General features: G+C 51.0%; 4 protein-coding genes across 4 annotated transcripts; 1 reads left to right on the forward strand and 3 right to left on the reverse strand.

Moving 5' to 3' along the window:
* Positions 1-2,538: 2,538 nt before the first annotated feature.
* N7532_010467 (alpha-N-arabinofuranosidase 2) lies at positions 2,539-3,649 on the forward strand (the record flags this gene model as incomplete). Its single annotated transcript, XM_056622958.1, has 4 exons — positions 2,539-2,694; positions 2,817-3,178; positions 3,226-3,474; positions 3,538-3,649. 4 exons carry the CDS (start codon positions 2,539-2,541, stop codon positions 3,647-3,649), a joined length of 879 nt encoding a protein of 292 aa, XP_056470374.1.
* Positions 3,650-5,550: 1,901 nt separating this feature from the next.
* Positions 5,551-6,240, reverse strand: N7532_010468 (uncharacterized protein; the record flags this gene model as incomplete). The annotated part of the gene is made up of 1 exon (XM_056622959.1): positions 5,551-6,240. One exon carries the CDS (start codon positions 6,238-6,240, stop codon positions 5,551-5,553), a length of 690 nt encoding a protein of 229 aa, XP_056470375.1.
* Positions 6,241-6,579: 339 nt separating this feature from the next.
* On the reverse strand, positions 6,580-8,815 carry N7532_010469 (oligopeptidase family protein; the record flags this gene model as incomplete). The annotated part of the gene is made up of 2 exons (XM_056622960.1): positions 6,580-8,704; positions 8,784-8,815. 2 exons carry the CDS (start codon positions 8,813-8,815, stop codon positions 6,580-6,582), a joined length of 2,157 nt encoding a protein of 718 aa, XP_056470376.1.
* A 441-nt stretch (positions 8,816-9,256) lies between these two features.
* Positions 9,257-15,941, reverse strand: N7532_010470 (ATP-dependent RNA helicase BRR2; the record flags this gene model as incomplete). Its single annotated transcript, XM_056622961.1, has 3 exons — positions 9,257-9,794; positions 9,842-14,174; positions 14,201-15,941. The coding sequence occupies 3 exons, from the start codon at positions 15,939-15,941 to the stop codon at positions 9,257-9,259; spliced, it is 6,612 nt and encodes a 2,203-aa protein (XP_056470377.1).
* Positions 15,942-15,970: the final 29 nt, after the last annotated feature.

Here is a 15,970-nt window from a genome sequence, read left to right on the forward strand (position 1 = left end):
TTATACGCCCAAGGACCACTGCCAACTTTTCACTTCCTTCTCGATTAGGAGCTTTGGGTTACTCTGATTACCAGTCTCGACTGATATCTTTTGCTAAATGTGTCGTGTGTCCACTTTCAAAAATGCCAAACATGCCCTGTCTTCGGATGTCTTGTGCTGCAGCGGCTCGCCACTTTTCAGATATACCAGCCGTTGATAACAACTTCTCCATCTATCCAAAATGGTCATCTCTTGGGTTACCATCTAACCTGAATCTATCGCGAGCGTCTGCTGTCCATATGAGCACCCCTGGCTCCCCCGCCAGAACCAAGTCCCATTCTCCGCCAGCTCAACATTCAACCTCATATTACTGTCTCTTATCAGTAACGAATGTGTCCAAGACAAAAACACCCACAACACAAGACGTCGACCTCCTACAAATATCCTTTCCTGGTAACAACGCAAATTGCCTGAGACAACCTTTGAGCTGACTAGCCAGAAACACCATTGTTCTTGGGCGCAGGTTTTTTCTTCTGCAGTGAGGTAGCGGGCCTTCGCAATCTCTCATCAGGTCGGTACCAGCAAAGCTTCCCTTCATGGTCTGTGACTACACCGTTGCAGATTAGTTGGTAACCCCCTCTGGGGGAGTGGTTTGAAGCTTGCCCTAAATCCTGCTCTCAGAGACTCGGAGGTCACATGCTACTGCCGCGAGCCCAGCATATGGACCTCTTTCTGATTATCAGTATGATAGTGATGTCTCTGCTTTTCGTGTTGTCTACCGTATGGCAGCTATACGGGGTATTCGAGCTCGGACTGGCCTTTCCATTAATTCAATGAAATATTCTGGGATCGTCACAACCCCCAAAAATGTGAAGGCCTGACCTGGGGGATAAGGCCCCCAATGCACATTGGAACTACGAGGATGACGATGACGACGATGGTAATGACAACGATGATAACGACAACCGCTACTCCACACCTCGCACTTTCTTTTTAGGCTCCCTCGTCAGAACTGAGTACAATTTTTTGCCAACCAGATGCTCAACCTGACTCTGGAGACTGGGAATCTAACCACAATCACGATGACTACCGACGACTACCGACAACTAATGGACAACGGCGAACAATGACGATCTACGATGGACGATAAGGACGACAATACAACCTACCGCAATTGGCATGCACTCACCAACCCTTACGAGACGTACACAATGCACATAATTTTCAGGCACATTAACTGGAAGACAAATTCAGACCCATTCACATTCTGATGGCCTGCGTGTATGTCTCGAGTTCCGCTCGGCTATCATCCACATCGCCTCCTTATAAAAGCCTTTAACTACGCCTTCGAAATCAATAAAGGAGTGCCTCAGAGCCCAAAGCGGTACCCATAACCTCCCATCAACTCACCCGGGGGCATCTCTTCTACAATTCAAAGGGAGCGTCTTCTGTACTTTGCACAGCGTCGCACAGTTTAGATCGAATCGCCAAGCACTTTCATAATTCAACCTACATGCAATTCAGCAGCCGTGGGGATTCTTGCTTTCAGAAGCAAACAAAATATATACAAAAAATACATAAGACTTTTCTCCACTATTTTACTTGCGCTCCAGTAACAACCTCCACATATCTCAGTACTCTCGGTGCCGGCCCCTAGTCCTTGTCTTTAGCCGGGATTTAGCCATTCGGAATCTGACCGACCCACTCAACCAGATTGATGAGCCCTGGAAATACAAAGCTGCTGTCAAGATCATGCTTTTGTCTGCAGTCAGTATATGAGCGACCTCAATGCGCACGCCTGCACGACCCTTGCCTAAGGTGACATCAGCTCCACCAAGGTTTTGCATGGGGATTTTGGATGTCTTGAGTGCAGCGTCCAGTATCAGCTAGTCTTCCAGACCCTTTTGCTCCGGTCCGAATTGGGTTAACAACTTGCAGATCCCTCATCGCCAAATCCCAATCCAGCCACGCTTTGCTATTCTGTTTGAGATTTTGATCTGCGATGTTCCTGCATTGCTTTGAACGGCCGACATGGCTTGCTGACCATCCCCTTCAATGGTCGGCATATTGCAACATCAGATCGAGCTCATGTAGCTTCGACTTCACAGCGTTTTTACCCCTCAAATCCTTTCGCTCGGAGCTCCTCGAAATGAGGGCGAGATCCACTGCGCAGTGCGGTGTGTGTGGACCCTTATTTGCTGAGTTGCAGCAGCTAAACTATACTTGGCCCGGGGAATTTACACGGAGAGACAAAATGTCAACAAGTGCTCCGGGCGCTGCTTCTTGATTCTACTTGCTCTTGTATCATCCAGTCGCCATCATGCTTCTCTCAAGACAATAGCCTGTTCTGTTGTTCGCATCCTGGATCAATGGTCAAAATCTTGACCCCAACAAGGGACAGTCCGATCACTATGACCCGGGCAAAATGGGAACCAATACTACAACGAGCGCGACATACTTGAATCCAATCATGACGGCCAATGCTGGAGATCCGTACGATGCAGCCCACTTACCCTGGATGCGTGGAAATGAACATCACTGATACTTCGATACAAATTTATGGTCCACCACGAGGATTGGTACCTTTCCACGTATTCGACAAACGATAATATCACACTCAAGCGCTCTCGAGCCTTGACCGATAATTGGGACAATGCGGAAACTAAATTGGTCTTCAAGCCTGACTCTTCCAGCGGCGAGCCTTGGAGCACAGATGTAAGACCATCCATATTCGACTGTCCCGCGATTCCTGTTTGTTCCATTTACTAATAACGCAAACAACAGATTTGGGCGCCAGAGCTCCATCAAATCGGAGATCGCTGGTACTTCATCTTCAGAGCCACTCCAGACGCAGACTCACCCCACCCTCTACAAGACGCGATGTGCCCATTCGAATGTCCGGCCGTGAACCACCGAATGTTCGTCCTCGAGAGCGACGGGCCGGACCCCTGGACTCAAACTACACAGTGAAAGGAATGCTCAACACATTCGACCAATTCGCCATCGACGGCACCTATATTCGACACAAGGATGTACTCTACCACATCTACAGCTGCTGGAAGAATTTCTATGGCGCCTGGCCCGCAAACCTCTGCATTACACGCCTAAGCAATCCTTGGAACATATCATCAACCCTGACCGAACGAAGAACGATCTCGTTTCCTAACGAACCGTGGAACAAGCCCCATACGGACGGCCCGTTCGTCTCGCGACAAATGAGGGCCCGCAACAACTCACCAACCCCAGGACAGGACAGAACCTCGTGCTGTACTCCGCTGCCCGGGTGAATACCCCGTTCTACTGTCTTGGAATGCTGGACCTTGTTGGTGATGATCTGATGGAATATCAGAGTTGGAAGAAGCACCGGGATGGATGCTTTTTTCACCAGAATCCTGATGCTGGTGTTTACGGAACGGGCCATGCGAGTTACACGACTAGTCCTGAAGGCTCGGAGAGTTATGTTGTTTACCCTGCTCTGACTACGAACGATCCCGAGTGTAAGTCCTTGAGAAATCCCTGACCTTATTTCTCAAATGACAGATAGCTGACCTGGAATAGCGAATTTTATCGCACGGTGCGGACGCAGAAGATGGAATGGAACGAAGATGGGACGCTGAGCTTCCCGAAGGCTATGAATGGTCCATTCCCTGTTCCCAAGGGCCAACATTAGCTGTAAGGTTGTTAATTTCGCGCTTATTTTTGAATACTAGTTGCTGCGACATTACCTTGCCTAATCATGTCGATAATGCTGCTGCTTGGTGGAAAATCTTTATCATTAAAGCGAAGAGCTTGACCAAGTCAACTGTTCCAACAATTCCGAATAACTATCGTGTATAAATACTCTGTAGATATTGAAAAGGCATTCTTTATCAATTCACGCCTTGCTCCATACAGACTCACTCAAGTCACAAGTCGCTCCACATCATTAGTGCCGCCTTCACATACTTAGTATGATGCTTCAGAGTTTCGGCCCGCTCCCATAAAGGTAAGTTATTTTCCCCGCTCGACCTTGAGCCGTCGTCAGTGATCCACTGGCCGAAACAATCGTAGAAGTGTGTAATACGGTATGCAACGAATATAAATTGATTCGATTCCGCACTTTGTGGTGGGTGTTCATCAGATTGGTGATCAGATCATACGACAAACTCGGTTTCTGCAACACTTGTGGATTTGAACTTGTGAACGTCAGTTTTGTATAGAAAACACCAAAGAAAGGATGGTAACTGGAAGGCAATTGTGGGATCTACAGATACCTGAACCTCATGATTTCTCCAGCCGCCGATCATGATTGCCGGCGCTGAATGATTGGCACGCAATCCATGGATGCGAAAATAGGGAAATATGAAATGAGATGTATTTTCAAGGATCCATTAATATTACGATGCGATTTAATGGTATTTCAGAATATGGTATTAGTATGGTATTTATTTAATATTTCTAAGTCGATATATCTTCATATTGCTATTCTTCTCAAGTTTCGGCCAAGTGTGTACCATGTTGAGCACCCTCTCAGATAACTGTAATGGCTAGCATGGAGTCTACACTGAACATCCACCCAGATTGATACCCAGACCTGACGGTCCCGTTGAGAGTGTTGATTCCGAATTTCGTTTTGTGTGTTCTGTATTGCTCCTCATGGGCTTTCATCCTTGTCAAAGTCTTCACAGTGTTTGTTGGTCTGAGGAGCTGAATAGAGTGCGTTTCAGACAGTGAACGGGCCAAAGTATTTCTCTCATTGGTAGGCATTTGACGCAAATTATCTCAGTTCTCCTCTTCATATGGCGAGGAATTTCATCCACGCGAGAGTAGAACTCCTCACGTGATGTCCTCGCAGTAAAAAATTATTTCTGATTGGTGAAAAATTCTGGTCATATGATCTGGTACAACAACCCTGGTTTCATCCAATTGGCAAGATGGCCGAGTTGGTCCAAGGCGTCAGGTTAAGGTCTACCTTAACATCAATTTCCTGATCTCCGCAAGGGGGCGTGGGTTCGAATCCCACTCTTGTCATATCTTTTTTGCTTTCATTCCATTTGAATTTTTTTTTTGTCTGAAGGGCAAGACCCACTTCTTCGCTTCCGCTCTCCGGACGGAACGAATCAGTTGTGCGGGCTTTCTGTTCGATCTGCGCCGCATAAGTGTGAATTTTACGGAAATATTGATTTTGTGAAAAGGATTAGCATATGCCCCAGGCGCCCTAGAGTTGTCTTCGAAAGGTGTCTCAAAGTTGCGATAATGTATCTCGAGTCTCAACGCTAGTGGTAGTGAACCAAAAAGGTACAATGATCCGCACCACAACGCGTCTTTGAGAGCCTCAAAGTCCGGCCGCAGCCGCTAGAAGGACGACAGTCGGTCAAGGCCTAGAACAATTGAAACCCCTATTTATTCATCTGATCGTCTCTTCTTCATCCCATAAGCGCCCACAACAAAACATTTTACAGCTTCATCCTATATCAAATCTCGTGATCACAATAATGTGCCTCATCCCGACCAACCACAGCCAAAAACGTAGGCCCAACACGAAAACCAACACCTAAACCCAAAGCAAGGCGGCAAACGATACGCTTCGCCTCACTTCCGCGCCAACCTATTCTCCTGCTCCGCCTGCGCCCGCGCCATCGCAAGCTGCCACTCCCGCTCCATGTACAGCATCACATCCATTACACTCTGCGAGTGTGCGCTCTCAGCTTCATTCTCAGGCCGTGTTAAATTTCGAGCATTATCTTGACCCGGGTAAGATTCAGGTTGTGTCTGTCGCTGTCCCGCGGGGCCCAGATTTATAGAAAGCGGATGCTCAAGCAAAGGTCGCGCCAGGCGCGCTGTAAAATGTTCAACCTCCGAAGGGATGTAATCATATAGACCGATGAAATAACCAAAGGAACTTCGTTTTCTCTCGATGCTTGTTGAGTCTTCGTCTGGAGCGCCGATCCATGGTCGGAAGGTTCGCGGGTAGGAATGAGTGGTGGTATTTGCTGGGAACACTTGCCCGAAAAATCGGGCTAAGTTGTTTAGTTGGTTCTCGGAAAGAAGGTGATATTGCAGGACATTTTCAGGCCACCCTGGGGCTGCTTCGCCAGTTATGGAATTCACCATCGGGTTGAGGGGTTGGGCGAGGTGGTTTATAAATGGAAGGAAGTTTGGATGGAAGGTTGGTGGTAACGGTTGTGGTGGGTTGGTCGAAGCTGAGGATGAGGACTTGGCGGAGTTGCTGAAAGAGGATGAGTTTGATTTGCGGTTGGGAGAAGCGGGAGAGGTTTTCATGGCTGTTGTTATTTTGTCGAGTGTATCGGGTTGGGAATGCGAAGCCTGGACAGAAAGGTCTCAGGACGAGTTTTGTTGCGGTTGGAGGTGAAAGAAAGAACAAAGCAGTGATGGTGCTCGAAAGGTCTTCGGGTATCCTTATGTATTTCCGAGATTGTATTGTCGCTATAATAAATGGCAATAAATCATAATCATATAGACAAAGAGCTGGAATGACCCAAAAATACCGCTGCACGGGCAGAACGCATGCAGCCTCAAACACCCACCACATTTCGAACAAGCGCTGTAAAATCATACCAAAATTTCTTGCTGATATTTCACCCGATCCAAAACCGATATTCAAAGCGACATATTGTTGATGCCCGAAGATAAATCGGGCTGCTCAGCAATCGGCGGCAGGCCGGTGTACTTGTTGATCCAGTTAATGACAGTGCGATGCCACAGAAGAGAGTTCTCGGGGTTGAGCACCCAGTGATTTTCATCCGGGAACGTCAAAAATGCACTCTCAATGCCACGCATCTGAAGCACATTGAAAGCAGCCAGACCTTCGGCGATAGTGAGGCGATAGTCTAGTTCGTTATGAATGATGAGGTGAGGCGTCTGCCAGTTAGCCGTGAAGCGCGAGGGATCCCACTGCGCCCAGTTCTCAGGAACCTTCCAGATAGGGCCTTTCAGGTCATGCAGTGGGAAATATTGCTCTTCGCTAGCCAGCTGACCGGTCATACTGAACACACCATCATGGGTTACCAGGGCCTTGAACTTGCGACCAAGCGGATGGCCTTGGATCCAGTTCATCATGTAGCCACCGTAGGAGGCTCCGAGAGCGACGGCTCGGGTGGTGTCCACGTAGTCCAGGTTTTTCTCAATGTATTCGAAACCCTTGACCAAATCTTCGTATGGGCGACCACCCCACTGGCCCCGAATCGCATCAGTGAAATCCTGGCCGTATCCGGTGCTTCCTGTTGGGTTGGGCGTGATAACAATGTACCCTTGTTCGGCGAACACGGCGGGGTTCCAACGGCTGCTCCACTGGTCATTCCAAGCACCTTGAGGTCCACCATGAATCAAATATGCCAAGGGATACTTTTCGCCGGGCTTGAAGTCGGACGGCTTCACCACCCAGGCGTGCACAAGGTGATTCTCAGCTCCGGGGAACCAGATCTCATCGACCTGAGTCGGATCCAAACCGAAAGCTGCACCACCACGACCATTGGAAGAAACTAATTCGATGGGCTCAGGACGAGCAGGGTCGATAATATACCACAGACTGTTGTCCACCAAGTTGCTGGCCGAAATGAAAAGCTTGGTGGTATGCTTAGAGGCAGGCGCCACATCATTGACATATCCCGCACGGGTCAGCCTTCTCAGAGAGTTGGGTTTGGCATCTTTGATATCCTGAATGGGGAGTTGATAGAGGATTCCGCGACCCTTCTCTTCAGCCGTAATCAACAGTGAGTTGCCATACTGAGAGAAGGAAACGGCCGAAGGGCTGAGATCCCAAAGGCCCTTGCCATCGGTAGACTCAAACACCTCAATCATATTGCCATCCCACGGGTTCGGCACGTACAGTATACGGTTCTTGTCGGACTCGTATCCGTCCTGCTGCATGGCCAAAAGCGCAATGGAGCCACCATCCGAAGAAAGAACAGGAGAGGACATCGCTCCTCGCAGCGCGGTCACCTTGCAGACCTTTGCATTCTGAGCGGTCATGCTAGTCCATGAGAACATGGGAGCATAGTAGCACGAGCAAGCGGTGTGAGTAGCAGGGTTGACATCGGGGTCCTTGGCGACGAAGACGATGGCCGACGGACTGATATCAAAATCCCCAGAGCCACCAAATGGCGGAATCGGAGACTCAACTCCGGTCAAGCCCACCACCGAAATTAAATTGGTCAACCCCGAGACGCTAAACTTGCCAGCTTGACGACGGGCAGGAGACAAGGGCGCCTGCTCCAGAAGGCCATACCAGATGGCATTCTTCTGCGGCTCGACATAAGAGTCCCAATGACGCACAAATAATGAAGTATAGAGACGACCAGTGGTGTACGGCTTCTTGGCATCGTGGGGGTTATAAAGAGTTCCGTCGGCATTGGCCTTGCCGCTCACCGCAAACCCGATCTTGCCAGACTCGATAGTAGTCACCTTCAGATCGGAAACTGGACCAGGGACGGTACCGGCAGTGTATGTCTTGTCGGCCTCGCGCGCATCACCGATGATAAAGCTTGTGTTTCCATTGGCCTTGGTCTTCAGCCAGACCAGCTGGTCACGATCGCCCAGCCACTGCGGGTTGCTGGCACCGGGGTCATTGGTGATAAGAGCTGATTGGCCGGAATCGATTTCGATCACGCGGATCTCGTTGGTTTTGGAATGCGACTCGAAGGAGTAGGATGTCTGGGTGTAAACTGCGAGGGTACCGGCCGCGTTGGGGACGGCTGAGGACCGCCTGGGTGCACCAAGCAGAACCCTGTACGGAGTCAATTGAAGCCCGTGTCATTTCACAAGCAAGGGCCCTGTAAGGCACCCAGCATGAAAATTTCACTTACTCTGGTGTGAACTTCATGCTGCGAATAGCCATCTCGAATTGGAGCTCCTTGCCAGCCCCAAGCTCAAGATGCGATAAGATAGAGCTGGAAGTGAGCTGGGGGAGCTTGGGTTAGACCTTCGATAGGGAGCTCTGGGGTCTTGTTCAACCCAGAATCGATAGGTTTATAACGAAAAAATGAGGGCTGCAGATCCGATAGAGATAATGCAGACAGTAGGCAGAAGAGAGATGGGGGAGTGAGGAGAGCGAGACAAGGGCGTGATGCAATGTGACTCTTATGCGGGGGAGGGCTCCACTCTGCGCTCACCGGAGATCCTTCGGGGTATGCAGATCTTTGGGTAGCCCGAGGCAGCGGCAGCGGCAGCAGCGGATAAATTACAGTAGAAGACAAAGTAGAATAGAACAAAAACACCTTTTGTATCCTAGGAAGAGAGCGCCATAAAAACTATTATTACACAAAATTCCGGAGATCATTTACTCCTCATCCTCTTCTTCGCTCTCATCCTCCTCCATTCCTTCCGCCGCGTTCACGGAGAATGTGGGAGCCTGGTCCACTCCGACATAGCTGTCGCTCATCAGATACAGCGTGAGCTCGTGCTCACCAGGCGAAGGCACCACATACTCCAGACGTAGCTCCAGCTTGCGCCCAATAGTAATTCGCTTAATCGCCAGTAGACTCTTAGTCTTCTCATCGCCAACGACCAACCACCAGTTCTCCATCTTCTGGCTGGGGTAGAAGGGAGCGTGAACGGTAGTGTTGGGCTCCTCGTCTTCCTCCACTTCGCGCTCAATCTTGACCTTGAGATAGGCGGGCTCGCCGGAAGTGATGTTCTCGGGGTCCTCGACGTTGAATTCCAGGTCGACGTTGGGATAGTTCTCATTGGTGAAGGCGGCAGCCTGTGCCAGCTGCTTGTTGTTGAGTCCCAGACCCTTGACGAGAGCGGCGTAATCCTGGTTCTCTTCAGGATCCATAGCTTCCATAAACTCGAAGATATCATTAATTCTTCGGCTACTGTTAGTATCATAAGATGACTTCGAAGAAAATAGGGCAATACGTACTTAAAATTGTTGGCAACTTGGATGACGTCGGGAGAGAAGTGAGGAATTTGCTTCAAGGGGGTATCGCGGTCCCACATGGCTTGAACCACCATCTGAGACAGCTCCATGGCGTTCATGGCATTGAGGTGACCCTCCGAGGAAAGCACGTCCACACAGGCGCTGAGGAGATTGAGGACCTTGCGGACAACGTCTTCCTGATCCTTGGCCAGATCAATGGGGAGTTGCATGCGGGAGAAGTGGGCCTGCAGGAGGACAAATGCCTTGAAATGAGGCGAGTCGAAAGCAGGCTGGGACATCTTGACAGGCACACGCTCGTAGATGCGGCGAAGGATGTGATCCTCGTGGCGGCGCATCTGGATAGACTCGAACTCAGTGGCGGAAGTGACGATTTCCAGAATACCCTTGAGCTTGGTGCGGGAAGAGAGCGACAGCAGGAAGGTCTGCATGGTGATGAACGAGATGTTGTAGTAGGCACTGATCATAGCAGCATTCAGGGGGGAGACACTATCATCCTCGTCGTCCAGATCAATTATCTTGGCCTCGGCCAGCTCCTTCAACGTGTTCTCAACGAGATCCGACAGGAACTCGCTGAGAGCCTTGTGGCTCACATCATCCAAACCGTAGAAACTGGGGTTCGCCAGCAGTCGACGATAGAAGTAGGTGTAAGTCATCCAGTCAACCGCATCTTGGGTCGCAGCAATAGTCCGTGTGCTGGCTTCGGTCACAAAGGCATCATGGAGGTAAACCTGAAGGTGGCTCTCCACTGGCATGGCCTCGTTTAGGAACTTCTTGTAGTAGTCGCGCTTGACGGCGGGAACCATGAGAAGACCACGACTAATCTTATCCTGACCCGGACGAGTGGCCCTGCCAAACATCTGAAGGATCTCGCTGATGGGATAGTCGATGTAACGGTGCTCACGTCCCTCGAAGAACTGGGTGTTCATGACGATCACCAGATGAGCGGTCACATCCAACTCCCAGCAGGTATCACGGGAGGCCAGGAGAACCTGGATAGCGCCAATCTTGAACAGGTGGGTGACAATGCGCTTGTCTGAGGCGCTGAGTGCCTCGTGGTAATAACCGATACCATGCGTCAAAGAAGTAGCAAGAACCTGCTCTTGGACGCGGCTGAGGAGCGGAGCAAGCTCTTCCACGTCAGCGTTTAGGAATCGATCCTCATCATCATCCATGGCACAGGCAGCCAGAAGATCCATAGCGGTAGCACGAGTCTGCTTGCGGCTAGGAACGAAGATCAAAGCAGGCTTGTCGGGAGAAAGTTGCAAGATTTGCTGGTAGGCGGGTCTGGCCATTGCGAGCATGAGGGAGGGAAAGTGCGGAATGGTGAAGGATTGGATGTGCAATTCCATAGGGATAGGTCGAGAGTGCGGACTGAAGTTGTAGATGGTGTGCTTGTTGGCGCCAATCCACTCACCAATGTCGCGGGCATTGGAGAGAGGGACACTCAGACCGAGGATGCGCATCTCATTCTCCGTCTGGAGGGCAATGTAATGCATACGAGAAACGACAACTTCGTACACATATCCACCGTAGCCACCCAGCATGTGCAGCTCATCGGCAATGAACAGCTGCACGGTCTGAACATTCTTGCGTCGCTGCCATTGGCGAGAAAGAACATCCCACTGGGTGGGAGTGGCCAGGACAAGGTCGGCACTCTCAAGAAGCTTGAGGTCGGCCGTTGTCTCGCCTGTCAGCTTGACAATGGTTTTACCACCCACAAGGTTACCCAAACGCTTCTGCCAGTCAGCAAGACGCAGATCTACAAGCTCTTGGAATGGAGCAATGTAGATGGCACGGCCATTGCCCTCGGCTGACCAGTGGCGCAGGAGGGCCAATTCAGCACAGACAGTCTTACCGCTTCCAGTAGGAGCTCCAATGAAGACATTGTCGTCCGAGTCGTAAACGGACTTGAAGACTTGCGTTTGAATCTTGTTGAAGTTTTCCCAATCGGGGTAGAGCTGTTGATATTCAGGATGCTTCAGAGCCTTGACAGGGGCACGCTGCATGTCCAGCACGGGAGTGTGAGGGGGGAAGCGCTCAGGAAGGATCAACTTCTGGAACGAAACGGCAATCTTGGTCTCAGCGTGCATCCAACGGTCGGACACCAGAGAGATGAAGTAGTTGGGGGGCGTCGGCTCCGTAATTGGAACGGTGAATTCGACAAGGTGCTCGTTCATCTCAGACTTGGCAAATTCTCCCCGAAGAAGGAAGCGATCGTGGTACAGGATCTCTTCTCCGTCGCAGTCCTCGACCAAGATCCAGAAATCTTGAGCAGCGCCATGCACAGAGTCGTCCCAAATGAAGTTGGGGGTGATGGTCAGTTCGAAGCGGAGCATGGAGCGGGTGATCGGTTGCACATGTGCCTGAAGCTCAAGGCGAGGGAATTTTGAAACAAGATCACAAACGACACGGCCAGCCTTGGGCATCCCCATAAGCTCACCCATGCGCGGAGGGTCCAAGTCAAAGTAACTATTCCAAGGAACGTCGATACGCTCAGCCTTTTGCAGAATATCTTTAGGACAGCCGCTAAATTGGCGGAGGGGAGACATTGTCGGCCACATACGCTTCTCAGCCATCTTGCAAAGGTCGAGAGCAGTCTTCGTCACAGAGGCCCAGCCCTTCCTCAGGCAGATCTCGAAAAGCGCCCGGATAATACGACCAGCTGACTGAGTAACATAAACCATATCTGCCATCAACGCAAGTCCATCCAGCTTGAGGCGAGAGATGTAAGCCTGAAGCAGAACGTTGATCTTGGCATGAGGTTCCTCAATCGACTCCTTGACGGGGACAGGCACGCGACCCAAGAGCTTGCCAAGCTCCAACTTTTCGTCCTGGCGGACAGGAATGTACTTGAACTCATCACTGAGAGCAAAGATTCGGAAAAGCTCGATACTGGTAATCGAAGGCTGAAGGTGTTGAGCGTATGTGAGCATCGAGTTGTGGCCAATGTAGTAATGAGAAGCGATGCGACCCAGATCGGTTGCTTGGAGGCGGCCTGTTTTCTTCTCATACTTGACAAGGCCCGCCTTCTCAAGAATAGTGGCAGCCGAGTGGACCAGATCAACTCGCTTTTGCTCAAGAGCTTCATCATTCTCATAGTCGGCACCAACGCTGTACAAACCAGGCGAGCGAAGCATTCGGACGTACAGGTAGGTGTAGCCAAGCCATTCAACACCTTCGTCACGGTTTCGAACGTTGCCCAGTACAATCTCAGCATTCATATTATCCGCAAGCTTGCTGACCAATTGAGACTCAATCGGGAGTTGTTGGTTCAGAAGCGAGAGGTAGTACTGGATTTCAGCCTGGGAAGTAATGATAATACCTTCACCAAAAGTATCATACTGAGGCCGACCCGCACGTCCAAGCATCTGCAGAACATCCTGAGGACTCAGTTCAACCCAGCTACCTTTCTCGGGCGAGTACACCTGGGTGCCCTTGATGATAACGGTATGTGCGGGCAAGTTGACACCCCAGGCCAGGGTGGCTGTGCAGACGAGAACTTGAATGCTTCCATCGGCAAAGAGAGCTTGAACGGAATCACGGTCCGCAAGACTCAGACCAGCATGGTGAATACCCAGACCGTAGGGCAAGAGATCCTTCAGACCAGCGTCATCGACTGAGTCGGCCTCCTCTGAAAGAATAGCACGACTAGCAGCATCACTGCGCAGGATTTGACCAATTGTTTCCATCTCGACTGCCTTATCCCGAATGTACTTGGCGGTCTTGGTAGTCTCCTTGCGCGAATGGACGAAGATAAGCATTTGGTTGCGTTTCTGGCCAACCTGCTCCATGACCTTGTTGTAGCAGATATCGTTCATTGTCTTCAATTGCTTGATAGGCTTCTTGTCGGTCACACCAATGAACTCCTGCTTCAGAGGGCAAGGTCGGTATGAGCCATCGAAGTGGAAGATACCCTTCTCGGGATCGGCGCGCAGGAAGCTTCCGACGTCACGGTAGTTGGGAAGAGTAGCACTGAGACCGACAATGCGGACGGGCTCGCCAGTTTGCTCGGTCCGGCGGATCGTACGGCTTACGATGCTTTCAATAACAGGACCACGGTCGTCGTGCAGCAAGTGAATCTCGTCAATGACAACAAGTCGAACCAGGTTGGTGTAGCTAGTCTCGGAAGCCTTGCGAGTGATGACGTCGAACTTTTCAGGGGTGGTGACAATGATCTGAGTATCGGCGATTTGCTGTTTGGTGAGTTGACGATCACCAGTCAGTTCTGACACGCGAATGCCGTAGGGCTCCAGGCGCTTCCCAAGGTTTCCGACTTGCTCCTGGACAAGAGCCTTCAGGGGGAAATGTAGATGATCTTGAAGTCATCCAGCATGACCTCACCAGTTTCAGGGTTGCGGTTTTTGCCAATCTCGCGAAGGATCGTGAGCATGGCAACGTTGGTCTTTCCGGAACCAGTGGGGGCACAGACAAGCATGTTACCATCGTCGTTGAAGGCCGTCGGGAAACACTTAGTTTGGATTCGGTTGAGCTCCTTGGCACTTCCAAAGCCCACACGAGCCCATTCAGGCAACTCGGTGGCCGGGAGGTTCTTCTCGCCGGGCTTCTTGGTGGCCTTGGGAGGGGGAACATGGATCTCCTCGTATCCCTTGAACGAGCGCTTCGTTGATCCCTGGGGCAACTTGACGTTGGGGTTGGTCATAAGATGGTTACCCTGGGAGAAGACCAGGTTCTCGAGGTTGATCAGTCTCTTGGGCTGCAGACCGCCAACAAGGCCGGTTTCATCGCTGGCCTTCTTTTCGGGTTCAGGCGCTGATGGAATGTCGAGATCCATTAAGTCCATCTTGATCTTCTTTTCCGGTCGTGCGGCGAGATCGTCACGAGCGGCCTTGCCACGGATTTCATCAAGAATCGCCCGGTGCCCAGCTTCAACCATTTGACTTTCCACAAGGTTGCGCGCATCAGCATCTTCAGCAACCTGTCTCCAGCGGGTTACCCAGACTGCCTTATCACGGTTGGTGACGAATTTAGCAACGAGATCAGGATGGTCGTAGTCGAACAACTCCATGAGGTCATTCTCAACATCGCGGAGGGGTCGTTCGGATCCATCCTCTGACTGGCCACCGAGGATTTCGAGGGCCTCTTTTGTCTTTTCTTGCTGAGTGTGGGCATCAGGATAGAGCTCTCCGATCTGACGCTGAATCCAGTAAGCATCAATCTCGTTGGCGGGGACCTTCAATCCTGCTTTGTTCCCAGTTTTGTCATCCTTGCCAAGTCCACCGTCGATAAGCATTTCGTCGCCGGCATCGAGCTCTTGGGCAGCAGGTTCGTCGACGTCTTTCTCGTCTTGTTCGTCTGCTTCGTCTTCATCGGAATCTTCATCCCGGATTTCGTTCACTGTGCCCGGTCCTTCCTCATCGTCATCCTGGTCTCCTTCGTCGAAAACCACGGCGACACCTTGACGCTCATCGAGTTCGGCATCGTCCTCGTCCATACCGTCGCCGTCCATACCCTCGTCATCATCCTGAGCATCGTAGTCGGTAATTTTCTTGCCCAGGTTCACGAGCTCGTTGAATTCCTTCGGGTTCATGGAGCTGCCAAGAAGGTCATCGATCTCTTTTTTCTTGTCAAAATCCTTCATTTCCTCGTCTTTAAGCAGCTCTAATACGGCGTCGGCGGCACTTCGAATAACTTCGTGGGGGACATCGCCAAGGTGGCTTCCGGTGATCGTAAGGATGAGGTCGTGAGTGGCTCGTGTCGCGGGGGTTCGTGGGCGATATTTCAGGCCCTCGACAACAGCATCAGATGCTGAGAGAATACCCTGTCCTCGTAGTTGTGCGGCCTGGCCACGTTGGCGCTTCTTTTGTTCGCGCAAAAGCACATCTTCGCCTTCGCGAATGGATCCTCGCTCAAGATCCACCGGGCCTGTTGTCTTCTTCTTGGATTTGGGGGCATCGTCACGCGCGATTCGGGAGCCCATCTCTTTAATACCGATGCGGCCGGCGATAGACTCGGGGTCTCCGGTGGGTTCATCGTTGTTGCGGCTAATGAAACGACGGTCCGCCTGGAGAACCAGGTTGGACATAGCCGAGTATTTGTACTGTGAGATGTTTTGGTCCGCCATCTTGGTGGTGGGGGTGTTGTCGTGTCGAG

The sequence above is a fragment of the Penicillium argentinense genome (genome assembly GCF_028826775.1).
Source record: "Penicillium argentinense strain IBT 30761 chromosome Unknown utg000010l_segment0_segment0, whole genome shotgun sequence".
Taxonomy (NCBI): domain Eukaryota; kingdom Fungi; phylum Ascomycota; class Eurotiomycetes; order Eurotiales; family Aspergillaceae; genus Penicillium; species Penicillium argentinense.